Consider the following 13241-nt stretch of genomic DNA (forward strand, 5'->3'; position numbering starts at 1 on the left):
CGGTATTGTTCGATATTTTGTAAATTACTACATGAATTTCGGTTAAAACGTTTTTGAATCACCATTAACCATTGTCATCATAAACGATATCGGCAATAGGTTCTTTGTGGGTCCTCACTTTCATCATACACGGCTGAAAAAAAAAAAGTATGATAGTCATATCATATCGAGTCATAAAATACTAGTAAAAAAATTGTACAAGGTGAAATCAAGACATAATTCTATGCAGATGAGAAAATGCTTCATTTGTGTCCGTGCCGTAATTAAAGTATTGCCAGTGGTCCAACTTACGTCTTCTGGGTGTTTTCTACAGGATATGGCGGCAAGCTGCAGTCATCCCATTGAAGTCAAAGGTAATTTCCCTTTTACAATCTTGAACACTAGATGGCGCTTTACATACTCGTAATACGGCACTGATACGTGGATGTGCTCACTTCTGTGAGTGTGCGGTCTAGAAATGATATCATGACCCAGAAGGCCTGTTAGAATGCAAACATGAAATCCCCTAAAGGGACTTGACGATGATGTGACGAACGGGAAATATATCTGCTTTCAAGTACGGCCATGTCCACATTTTGTCTGTTTTAGATTAGCTGTTTGGCACATTTTACAAAAATGCATGAACGGGGTTACTTATTTTCATAAATCACAACATCATGAGGTCAGGATCAACGACTTCTTTAAAGAAGAAAGAATTAGAGCGCGAGTAATCAGGTAATCTGGAAGCAAAGAGCACTCGAGGACGATGGACTCATTATCGTACCCAGAAAAAAAAAATAGAAAAAAGGACAGAAATCGGGGCAGAGACCGCCGTGATTTGAGATAGACGCTGAGTCATCGGACGAATATAGCAGCCCATGTTAGAACCTGCCACAACAACCAAGATGGGCGCTGCTCGATATTTTGCTCGCCACACAAACAGGATTATGTACGTGGCCAGGCTTTTGGGGAGATCATCTTTCGTAATGACACCATTTTGACATCCCCAGTGAGGATTACTGGACGGGCGGACTAGGGGGTAGGAGGTCTGGAGTGGGGAGGGTGCGGGCGCTTGTGCCAATGTGCACATTTCGGCCGATACAGGGAATTCAAAGGGCGTAGAATTATGAGACTGAAATGTTGGTTGACAAGGGACTTTGTTGTTATTGATAGAAGAGCAAAGTGATTGATTATAAACCCTTTGTCTGCACCACTTATCAAAGGAATTATACAGTCATGGTTCAGAGAGAATCAAACAATACAAAGCGTTCGCGAAAAGGAAAGTTGTTTATTGTTTATGACTGCACAGTGCCATGTTTGGGTTTGTGTCTGATAACCACGGTAGATCATGTAGTATTTGCAATTTATTGTTGTTAATGTTTTGTTTGAACCAGTCTTCTTTAGAGAGTATTGTGGTACTCCCTTGTATCCCTCATCCCATTTCTTCCATTTCTTGGCCGAGATGTCAATTGTTTCCCGACAAAAAGATCCTTTCTTCCGGCTTTATGTAGATCCAGGATGTAAAGGGAGAATATGGATCCAAGTGATGAAATCCGACTTCGGTCTCATGTTTCATTCCACAGGATCTTCACAAAGTATTTGGTCATGGAGTTTAACAACTATGATTTTGGCCTCGAACAAACAGGGAAACTTCAAAGTTTTGCCAACGAAATGAATAGAAAGTGTGCTGTTCAGTCACATAGTCGCATTTCGCTGTTTCTCGTTTACCTTACATACACACTTCGCTGTCTGACACAAACTTTATCTTTTAATGTCGACCTTTTGCAATCTCGAAAGCGATTTTGTTATTGATTTTTTGAAGACCTTCAAAATCAAAGAACGCCGAAGAACCTCATTGCTTGAAACGGATTTAGTTGAACAGCTATACTTCATAGGAAAACAAAACAAGAAATGATTCTTTGGTCGTCGAACATGATTAAATGAGTGAATATATTTCTCGTCTGCAGCCAAGCCCAACCTGACAACGTTGTCGAATGCGTCGGTCTTTCCCAACGAACTCAAGGCCGCACTCGGTGTCATTGTTCTGGTCGTCTTTGTGGCTGCCCTCATTGTAGCCGTCATCAGACGAAGGTAAGACGATGCCAACTTCAAATAAATTCTCAAGAACTTGACACAGACTACACAGCAGAACAATTTCTAACCAACGATGAACTATAGTTGTTCTTCTTAGACTTGACTGTTATGTCCTCCGGTCATTACACTTCAAGCGCTTGCTGCATCTCCCAAATGATTTAACGAAATATTTTTGCTTTATTATCGCGAACATGTTAGTGAACACAATAGTGGACATGATCTGTGGATATGGTAGTATGGTACTGTGAATCTAGTTTACTTGAGTTTCAACTTACTTAGTTACTTGGCTACCGCTTGCATTATTACTTACTTTAAAGTGAATCTTTTGATTTATTCGAAACATGTGTTTCTAAAAGGTAATGATAAAAACAATAAAGGTGTCAAAGTGGGAGAGGACTGTTTCAATGAAAGTACACCACATTGTTAAAACAGTGACACTTTTTTAAAGTCAATATCTGAAATGAATTGGTAAACATCGTCGTTCCTTTCCCTACAAAATCGATCTCACATTGATGAAGTTGACTTGATTGATTTCATAATATAAAACCAACTTTTATCTACGTCAGGCGACAATACCAGTGGAATCCAGCGAGAGAAAAAAAAAATTAATCCTTCGCAAAGAGCCGTATTTAATTTCGTTATAGCTTGCGGTTAATCTTTGGTTCTTAACCCTGCTTAAACCGACTAAAGCCCTCGATGTAAATTTCAATGGTTTGGGGTTTCCCTTGGCGAGTCGTTGTCTGACTGGTAAATATTCACATTCTGCCCGCTCTGAGTCGCGTCTACCCTTGAAAATTTCGTCAGTGAATTCTGTTGAGATTAGGCAACCAGGCATCCCCAGATTCCACCCCTTTCAATGAACGTCATTCGGCGGCACATCCACAGATGAAATGAAAAACAGGAAATTTCGGATAAAAAGGCATGCTATACTGAATAAAAAAGAAAATGACATTTTTGAGAAAGCTGGTGAAAGATTTCTTTCGCTCCACCCTGACCTGAACTCTCTCGCTAAACCAGACAAACTTAATGTACTTCCTTTCCTGGCCTGACATTCCCTGCTTAGTTCTTTTTTTTTTCTGTATTCTCCTGACTCCGTAAATGACAAAAAAGAAGAAAATAGATGAATAATGATAATTTCTGCCGTCAATTATTATTTGGCAAAATGAAATTGCTTTTAAAATAACTAGAGGTCACATTTCATGACTTTTTGCTTATCGTGTTTGTTTGTCCCTTTTTAAGTCGAAGATTTGAATAAGTAAAATAAAACGAATTAAAGAATATATGTTTCGTATTTGTATTATTTATTGTTTTATCTATTTTGTTGTTACACAGTGCATTTTGGCTGGCAATAATCTGTCTTTATGTATGTATACCTCTCATAATGTCCTTTACATCAACTATATTACACCTATCAAGATTCATAATGCCGTAAAGACGAAAGCTAAAGAAGAGGATAAGAGATTAATGTTTCACATTTTATGTCATTACTTTCCTGCAGGAAGAGACTCCACACAACTCGTCCTAAAGAAGGAATTGGTCTCTCGGCTCTAGGTATGTTTCTTAGAAAAAATGATTGTGATTATGATGATGATGATGATGATGATGATGATGATGATGATGATTTTCATTATCATTATTATCATTCTTCTTCTTATTATTATTATTATCATTATTATTGTTGTTATTATTATTGTTGTTATTATTTAACTAGAAAAAATCCAAAAATAAGATGTTTCGGTATGTATTACTTACATGAGATATACCCCTCTATTATGCTCCTTTTCGAACCCTGACTGTAGTGCGACAGAGTCTGTCAGGGAAAACTTTACTATGACTCCGCTACCGGTCAGTGATTAGATTTCATATCATTATTTGTCATCAATTTTATGTTTATTTTCGAAGAAAATTTGAAATGTTAAAAAAAAAAAGGTGCATGAGTACATTTTATTACAATAATCATTTATCCTGATAGTAGAGCTCTTCCTTATTGTGTAATAATGTCAATTGTTGGTTTGTGTTAATCTTTGCATTTGTATTTGGCGTTATAGTTTGTATGAGTGTTTGCGATCGTTTCTGCAATGGGAGGGGGTTTCATTGTAGATTGTATGTTATTTGTTTGTGCTCCTTTTGTAGCTGCCTCAATACGCATTAGGTGTAAAGCTAACTCAATTTCTTTCATGGTGAAACTTTCAATGCTCAATACTGAGACAATGAAATGAAGAGAGCTTTAGTATCAATGAGATGGTACTGTTGTTCCCAAAGTATCCAAGCTTATAATCACATCCGTGTTGTCGTTTTGTTTCTTGAACTCACAGAGGCGGGAGGAGAAGGCGGGACATCGATGTCGAATGGAACCAGCTCTACGCTACCTGCCCTCTCGAGGGCACAAGGCGTCTACAAAGCTAAACGTGAGTCAAAACGCCAATCGCCTCTTTGTAATGATAATTCAGATATTAGTGTCGACATTGATTGATGAATTTTAAAAAAATATTTGCAGTAGTAAAAAAATAAAAATAAAAAGTTATTGGTAGCAGTAAAAAAAAAATATTATTGGTAGTACAATGTAGTATCTTCATCTTTATTATTATAATTCTAAAATTTTAACCTTAGATAACTCAATAAAATACTTTTTTACGGCTTTCCTGCAAAAAGAAGTTTCCTCGCAATTTGCATTAATTTTTCGTTCACCTTTTGATCATCTATTGACTTGAGTTCATAAGGCAGTCCCATTCTTATGCAACGTATTCACTGTCAATAATAATTTTGACTATTAACAAATCTATGGAATGCATGCTGTAGTCCTACCTCTAAAAGGGAAACAAAACTGGTTGGGATAAAAGTAAGGAAAGGTCATAAACATATTTGACTGTGATATCTCCCAACTGATTCAGCTCGCGGGCATTCAGTCATGGCGGTACAGAACGGTCAAAGTCTGCACAACATAAAGCGAGGAAATGGCGCCATGAGGCAACGCCCAAAGACCGCACCCAAACCAGCAAACCCGGCCTCCATGCGATCCAGATGGCAAGCGCCACCAGCGGTGAAGATCGCAGAGCTGTCCAGCTACGTGAAAGAAAAGACGGCAAATGGCGAGATGTGCTTTAAGCTGGATTATGAGGTGAGATGACAAACATCACTAAAACGGTTCATGTGATTAACAATCAAAGATGGTGAATGCATAATTTCTACAGTCGGACAGTGGTAACACAGTAAATAAGTTAGGCTGTACTTTTATTTCAGTTTGTTTTCTTCGTTCTGCATGCCTCGTGCAAAGAAATTGGAGGCCAGAACTGCACAAATAATGTAACATATACCCATTATGATAGTTCAACTTTTTCGATACTAATTCTACAAGTGATCATGAAATCCAGGATGAATTTCAAACATGAGATGTATAAACATAGGATGTATTATCCCTATACCTTTATTGCCAGTTTGAAAGTATGTTTACTATTGTTTTCACTGATAACTTCTCACACAATATACCTTGTATTACCTTGACCAGCTTTCATCTCACTTTGAGCCTTTTTTTTTTCTTCATTCTAGCGTCTTCCTGATGGCCAGATGTATACATGGGAGGTTGCAACAAGACAAGAGAATGTCGCAAAGAACAGATACATCAACATCATTCCATGTAAGACCATTGTGTGTTGTTGTTGTTGTTGTTTGTTTTTGTTTTTTGAGGGGGTAAGAAGAGATTGAAAGACAAAGAAAGACAGATAGCTGATGAGAGGCTGGCAGACAGATAGATGAATAAATAGATACATAGATACATAGAAAAATAGACAGATAGAAAGATAGTAGAAATATAGATAAGATAGAAAGATAGTAGAAAAATACAAAGATAGCAGAAAGATAGAAAGATAGATAGATAGATAGATAGATAGATAGATAGATAGATAGATAGATAGATAGATAGATAGATAGATAGAGATGCATTAATGAATATATAAGTAGATAAAATTTATGTACATGTTATATTGAAGAAGAGAGAAAGAGGGGAGATGGTGATCGAGATGACAGACTTTACAAGCAGAATCAATATCTCACTATGCTTTTTTTCATAGATAAAGATAAGACCATATTTTCGAGCAGAAACATAACAGAGTGGAAATCCCAAGACGTTTCTTGGTGAATGTTCGTTTATACCCTGATCTTTTCAATCCCAGTAATTGAAATCGACGTTAGCGATTGGCCAGATTTACGATATAACATTTGAATCCAAATGAGATCGTGCCAAACCTATACACAAGTTGTCTGCCAACCTGTGATGGATCACCGTCACTCCTTTCCTGCTCTGGATTCTGTGGTTACCGCTGATCCTCATTCGCAAACCACGGTTTCTAAGAGAAAGAAAGATAATAGTCACAAATACAAATGGCCGTCTGTAGGCCTACATCCATCTTCCCACTAGAATGTTTTAATGATAAGATGGAAGGGAACGAAACATCTCTTCAAAAAGTTGTAAAACAACCAAAACAGGAAGATGAACCAACAACTAGCCGTAGACAATGATTTTTTATGCAACCTCTTGAAGATGTTTAGATATTTCGAGCTATTAAAGAACACTTAACTTATGTCGTATAATAACATTTTTTTTTACTGCTACCAATGTGTTGCTTGTTAACGGGTAGTGAAAAAAAAAATATCGAACTGATGGGTTATTGTCTAGTAAGACATTGCATGTCCCATTCCACAGTTAAGACATCATATCGTTTTCCGATACCGTAGTCAATATCTGCATCAATGACATAGTTCTGGTCAGTTAATTTATTGTCTTCAAGCAATACTTTATTAAGAGCATATTTACTAGCAAGTCAGAGATCGTGGTATAAATCGATCTGTTGAATACATTTTTTTTTCTCCTTTCCCTCCCTGCAGACGATCATTCAAGAGTCATCCTAGACACGAGCCCCGACGTTCCCCATGAAGACTACATCAACGCCTCGTACGTCAGTGTGAGTAACAGCGGGTCTGCTTTGATCATTATACATCTTTTCTAGCCCGTTGAAGACGAGTCCCGAGAATACTTGGGCAGGTGTCTATGGGAAATGCGTGCTATAGCAAAATCAGTCTGTCCTCGACGGGCTAGTATAGATAGATGACCATACCCTGACTTTGTGCACATTGGTCGTGGTGTGTGTAATGGACCTAACCCTCTCACAACTACAACATCAGACTGCCACGGACATTACGCATGATCAGATCGCCCTTGGTAATGAGAGGGTAAAGTTTGGCACTTGAATATTGTCTTAGTGATCAACAGTTTCATTGCCCCAAACATAAGATGGTATGCCCCGATACAGCACAAACGCAGTGAAAAGTCAAGGGATAATAACAGCTTCATTATAAAGTGTGTTGTGTTATCATTAGCAATGGCAGGTGCATGTAGCTGAAGCTATCTTCCCTGTTAACATCATATTTTACATAAGCCACGGTCAGACACGTAGAACAATTTTGAGTCGAGATCCGAGAGAGACAGCTATCAAACGAGAAAACTTTGCGTGGTTACTTTGAAAAAAAAAAAAAAACAAGCAATAATCATTTCTACTGGCAGAGATTCAGGCGTAGATTAAACTGACCCCCGTGACTCAGACCATATTCTCAGTTTATGAATTACAGCCATTACCATGACAGAACCAAAATTAAGTGGATTTCCTGACCCTTGTAATATTGTAAGCTTAGCACAGCTGAGATTTCTGTGTTTTATTTTTGTCTAAAAGGTGTGGCTACAAGAACGAAATTGATATAATGCTTGCAAAGTATTTATTACGATGAACAAATTAGCCACTCAGCTGTGGAGATATTCGACTCATCCTGTCTGCCTTGGGGTAAAGTCTGTGTGTTTGTTGTGTGAAGCGTTTATATAACTGTGTGTGTATGTGTATTGGGAAGAAGGCCTACCTAATGATACTACAACTACGGTCATTTATCTGACGCGCGTTTTTGCTTGATATTGTAGCAGCGGAAAACCAGTAATGATAATACATGTTTGCAATGACCAGTTTTCATGCGACGTCAGGAAACTTTCAGCAGAAAAAAAAAAATCACTGGTGACTGAAACAGTTGATTTAAGGTTTGATGCTTTTAATTTACAGTCCATCGTTGCAACAACAAAAAATAACAACGCAAAAACAGTTGTTTTGTGTCTGTGTTTGTTTTGGTTTATTACTGGCTATTATATGACACGAAGCCACATTCAGTTGTCAATTTCACAAAAGGCCTCGAGATCGGACAAAGGTATGACAATCATGCAACGAGATGTAACAGATGTGCTTTTGCTTTTGGCATACACGAACAACGGGTTGGCATACAAACCTATGAACAGCATTCCTAATATGGGGGGAAAATGAGAAAACAACAGTCGTTGTTATGATGACTCGTCAATTCGCTATCACGTGACCCGATTACCGTCTCACCTCGTCAAGTGAATATCTCTGCCTCTTTAGGCTCCACGTTTTGCTGGTGCGTATAATTTAGAAACGTACAACTTGAAGAATTCATGCAAGTCAAACCTTGCTGTTGCGATAAATTACACATAAAGATATGTTCCTAACATTTTTGTTTTCTTTGTCTTTTTCACAGGGTTACCTTCGACCCAAGGCATACATTGCAACACAAGGTGAGATACTAGAAGTTAATAATCTGCCGTCTTTTAGATGTAAAGTCAAACCGTATTTGTAAAAGAACGTGAAACGAAATAATTACCAAAGGCTTTACATGCCATAACATTTGCATTCCAAGTCACGTGGCCAATAACGAACCAATCGTAGCTAGGGATAATGTCTTCGTTCCTGCGTGTTAGTAGAGCTGCTGGCTTCACAGCTGTCAGCAATGCTAAAATTATTTTTTTTTTTTTTTGACATAAGAAAATTTCCATGCTGTTGCGATTGCGTTGTATTAGACAATGCTATTGTTTGAAGTTTGATTTTCCTAGCTGCCACTCGACTTCTAGATTGCACATGATCCTGACAGCGTGTAGGGCAATATTAATGTCAAATCTGGTATTTGATTTTCTGTCACTTCAACTCCTCCCCCCCCCCCCCCCATAGGACCACTGACCACCACTGTGGTGGACTTCTGGAGGATGGTGTGGCAAGAGAAGATTCCCATCATTGTCATGCTCACCAAACTGGTGGAAAACAAGAAGGTGAGGGCGCCATTCGGTCTTATTGCGTTGTCGTTGTGTACCTCTTCTGCATTTTCTTCCTTCTTCTACCTCCTTTTCTTCTTTTAGTACTTCTTCATCTGTTTGTTAGTATCCTTAGAAGTACAAATGGTAGTAGCGTTAGTATGGTCAGTCAGTGTATTAGAGAGTCACAACTCATGCACGTAAAAGATCCCGCTTCATTCATTCATCGCAAAGAGCAGGGTGTTTAACCCGGTGAAGTGGTCCCACCTCACATCCAACTGGACCCCATGGAAGACCAGCTTAGTGTAGCTGAATATGGGCTATCCAGCCATCTTCACAGATGAACAACTGTATTCAATGTATTCAATGTAGTAGCACCGTCGTCAATAATAGAATGCATCATAATCGTTTAATATCTGTATCAGTTCAGACACGCTTAAATTTGTCACAACTACTACTTTTAGATGTTGAATTCTAGGTCTCTTTGCTACTTCTACTTTTTTTTTTTTTGAGAGAGAGAGAGAGAGAGCCTTGAACAGCTTTCTGTGGCATTTCCAAATACTCGCTGAGTGTTTTCTTCCGATCTTGCTCAGTCATCCGTCAGTCGAATCGAGTTATATTCTATTCTCTCTCTCTCCTCAGAAAAGTGAAATGTTTTCATTTGTTGTTATTATGATAGGTATATTTAGAATGACGTATCCAAGATTCTACTTCTTTCATAAGTTTTCAAAGATCCTGTACTACCAAACCACATTTTGTGCTGTAAAATGGGATGATCATTTCAGTGCTTATTTTTGACGTGGTCCTTTCTTCCTTTGCAGCGGAAATGCGACCCGTACTGGCCGGATGATATCGAAACCTACGGCGACTTTACTGTGACGGTCATTGCCGAGAGAAACTACCACAACTACACGGAACGAACTCTGACCATCCGAAAGGTCAGACTCTAGAACTCTTGTGACGTCATAATGGTCTCTGTTTGCCTGTGATAGCCGATGTATGTGACAGGAAAATGTCTATATACCTGTTGATGAAGAGTGGTTACGTTAAGGCGAATTATTATCGTATGAAACTATTAGTTACCTGTGGTTGCATCAAATGTCGAATAGAAAGCGACTAATGGTAGTCGAAAATGAAGATCTTTTTTTTTTTTATTTCGAATATCCTCATATTCATTCCCTGATAGCGGCAGTATGATTCGAACAATTTGCAGCATACAAAAATATTGCTGTGGGACTTAAGGAAGAAAGAATAAATGTACAATGTACTATCCATCTGTAATGTTTGTGTTCATATCTACTGTAGATGGTATCAACACGAAATCTTGAACGTACTGCAGCTAAACAAATTGGAAACCTTGCAGCAATTGATTTACTGTCAGAATGCAATATCAAATCATAAATATTTACTGTATCTATACCCTAGACTAACTATAAGTATTCCTCGTAGGACAGAATGCTTTTGAGACGACATGGCATTGTCGCTCCTGTGTCATAATCATTGCTTTATGAAAATACTCCTTGTGATCGGACAAATATTGTTCTTGACCCTGGGTGATTTTTGTTCTCAGCATTCTATCAAGACTACGAAGACTAATAGAAGGTCAGAGTTCAACCTTTCTTATCCTGGTGTTTAAAAGATTAGCATGTGGAGTAGAAGTGTAATGTTTTGACTTTGACCTTTGCCCCGCCAGGCCTGGGATCCAGAGGAGCGGCGAGTGCAACATTTCCACTACACCGCCTGGCCAGACATGGGACTTCCGGTCAGTGCGACCCCGCTGCTGGACTTTATCCATAAGGTCAAAGAGTTCGAGGTCAGACCTAGTGGACCAACCGTCGTTCACTGCAGGTAAATTTGATCACACCTTACTAGGTAGTCCGTTGTGTTTTGACCGTGAGTTTTGACAGAAGCTATAAATACCGACGAATAAATTGAATTTTCATTATACTGACAAAATGCACAAGAGGATGTTCGTTCTTTTTACTGACAAGTTGTTATATATATAATAATTTTTTTTTTTGAGTCGGGGATGTTTGTACCTCTCTGTACATAGGCGCTATAAAGCTAATGCTATTTCCGGTAGTCTTTCCACACCCATTGGGGCTTCTTTAAGTGACTCTAGACAACACCAAAACCACTTTCTCGTTTGTCAGTTTCCTCCAATAGAACATCTAGCTATTTACGATTCATAAGCTTTACACTCTTTCACATTAACTTGCGTATATGCTGCGGTACTTTTTTCAAAGTAAACAAAATACTGTAACGTCTATATAATACACACAGCGTAAGTGCGAAGTGAGAAACTGAAGTGTATTGGTCAAGCCAAGTTAACACAGTTAACCTGTCATCTGTTTTCCGGTCAGTGCGGGAGTGGGTCGAACCGGAACTTACATCACCCTGGACTCCATGATGGACATGTCGGCCAGAGAGCAACAAATCAACGTGCTGGACTTCATCTACAGAATGAGAACCAAGAGGGTCAAGATGGTCCAAACTCCGGTAAGTTGGTCACCTGGGATCCCTCATGCTATCTGAATTATCATCATGCAAAATGTTCACTTATATAAGACAATTCTTAGGAACATTTTACCCGTTTACGAACGTGGGTAATCTTTCTCAAATATTCAAAAATGGTCTGCAAATAACTGTGATTACGTTCTCGCCGCGTTTTTTTTTTTCTTTATCTATGAAGGTGTCATATGTACCTGTGTGTCAGACATCTGTATTTTTTTTTTATTGTTATTGTGTGATCTTTACATTGTGCATTTATTTTCCTTCATATAAATGTATTCAAATCTTTAGAGAGTGAGCATGATTTAAAGGATTGTGCTTCCGCCGCAAACTCATTGTATCTTTGAAAATAGAACTGAACAGATAAGTGAACAAACAACCCAGTGTATTTCGATTGCTCAGAATGAGTCAAATGTGGCGCTATTATGTAAACATCCCTGCGTTTTAATTTCTGTGTTCCCAGGAGCAATACGTGTTTATCTACGAGGCGCTGTTGGAGTACCTGCTCTGCGGCTACACATCGGTCCCTACCAAGAGTATCGTGCCGTACTTCACCCGTATGGAGCAGACCAACCTGGCCACCAAGAGGACATTTCTCGAGGAGCACTTAAATGTGAGTCACCACAATCCGTTGCCTTGGCAACCTTTTTGTACCTCTCCTTCCCGCCATATCTCTCTCTCTCTCTCTCTCCCTGTCCACGTATATTTCATATGTCGCATAGACTGCAACCATGCCCATGGTTTACTGAGACATCTTTCAACCAGATTACTGTGTGACTACTATTTCATCATGTACAAAACTTTTTTATTTTGTAGTTTGCATGATAGTAAATACACATCAAATTCAATTTCAGATGTTGAAAAAACTTTTCCACAAGGCGATTGTTGCCTTGCTGTTCTTTAGTAGAAGTTTTCTATATTCCTGCTATCGATTTGAAGTTGTTTCAAGGTCTAGCGTTGGTAGTGTCATCTTCCCAAGTCCTGCCCTATCTCACACGGTATCTTTTTCTTCATTGTCTCCTTTTAAACCATCACCATATCCAATACATTTTTATCGACGTGCCACTTTTGTTCATGGTATGCATGAGTTTTGCTAGGAAGATGTGACTATCATTTATCATGGCATATTCCTCCTCAGGCACTGGACGCGATGTCGATACGATACCACGACACGAGTATGCAGGCCGGAGGCAGTGCGGAGAACCGTCATAAGAACAGATACCCCGACATCATACCACGTGAGTCGTACCCACCTTTCAGAGGGAGTTCGCAGACAAGACCATCCAATAGGAGAGGGCCGTGTGCTCTTGTGTCGCAAATTTCTAAACACTCCTTTGAAAAAGAAAAGTAACGAAAAACAAAAGACTCTATGCTTGGTACAGACTCTTCACAAGAGATATACAGTAAAGCAGTCTGGTTTCCTCTGTATGTATTTTCGGTCCGGCATTTCACACTCTACCTCGAAATAATGTTTTTGCTCGATAACAAACATACAATACCATGGAACTTCAGGGGACTATTCGAT

The 13241-nt window shown here is 38.8% G+C and overlaps 1 protein-coding gene across 1 annotated transcript in view; it reads left to right on the forward strand.

Annotated features, from left to right (window-relative positions):
* Positions 1-13241, forward strand: part of LOC140236457 (receptor-type tyrosine-protein phosphatase F-like) — a 133222-nt gene that overhangs the window by 115659 nt on the left and 4322 nt on the right. Inside the window, exons 27-40 of the mRNA XM_072316382.1 lie at positions 314-353; positions 1947-2070; positions 3572-3624; positions 4389-4481; positions 4965-5191; positions 5620-5707; positions 6955-7031; positions 8659-8695; positions 9126-9223; positions 10027-10143; positions 10899-11053; positions 11569-11704; positions 12180-12329; positions 12855-12954. Coding sequence (XP_072172483.1) covers positions 314-353; positions 1947-2070; positions 3572-3624; positions 4389-4481; positions 4965-5191; positions 5620-5707; positions 6955-7031; positions 8659-8695; positions 9126-9223; positions 10027-10143; positions 10899-11053; positions 11569-11704; positions 12180-12329; positions 12855-12954 — 1495 coding nt within the window. The remainder of the gene's footprint in view (positions 1-313; positions 354-1946; positions 2071-3571; positions 3625-4388; positions 4482-4964; positions 5192-5619; positions 5708-6954; positions 7032-8658; positions 8696-9125; positions 9224-10026; positions 10144-10898; positions 11054-11568; positions 11705-12179; positions 12330-12854; positions 12955-13241) is intronic.

Source organism: Diadema setosum, chromosome 13 (assembly GCF_964275005.1).
Source record: "Diadema setosum chromosome 13, eeDiaSeto1, whole genome shotgun sequence".
Classification (NCBI taxonomy): domain Eukaryota; kingdom Metazoa; phylum Echinodermata; class Echinoidea; order Diadematoida; family Diadematidae; genus Diadema; species Diadema setosum.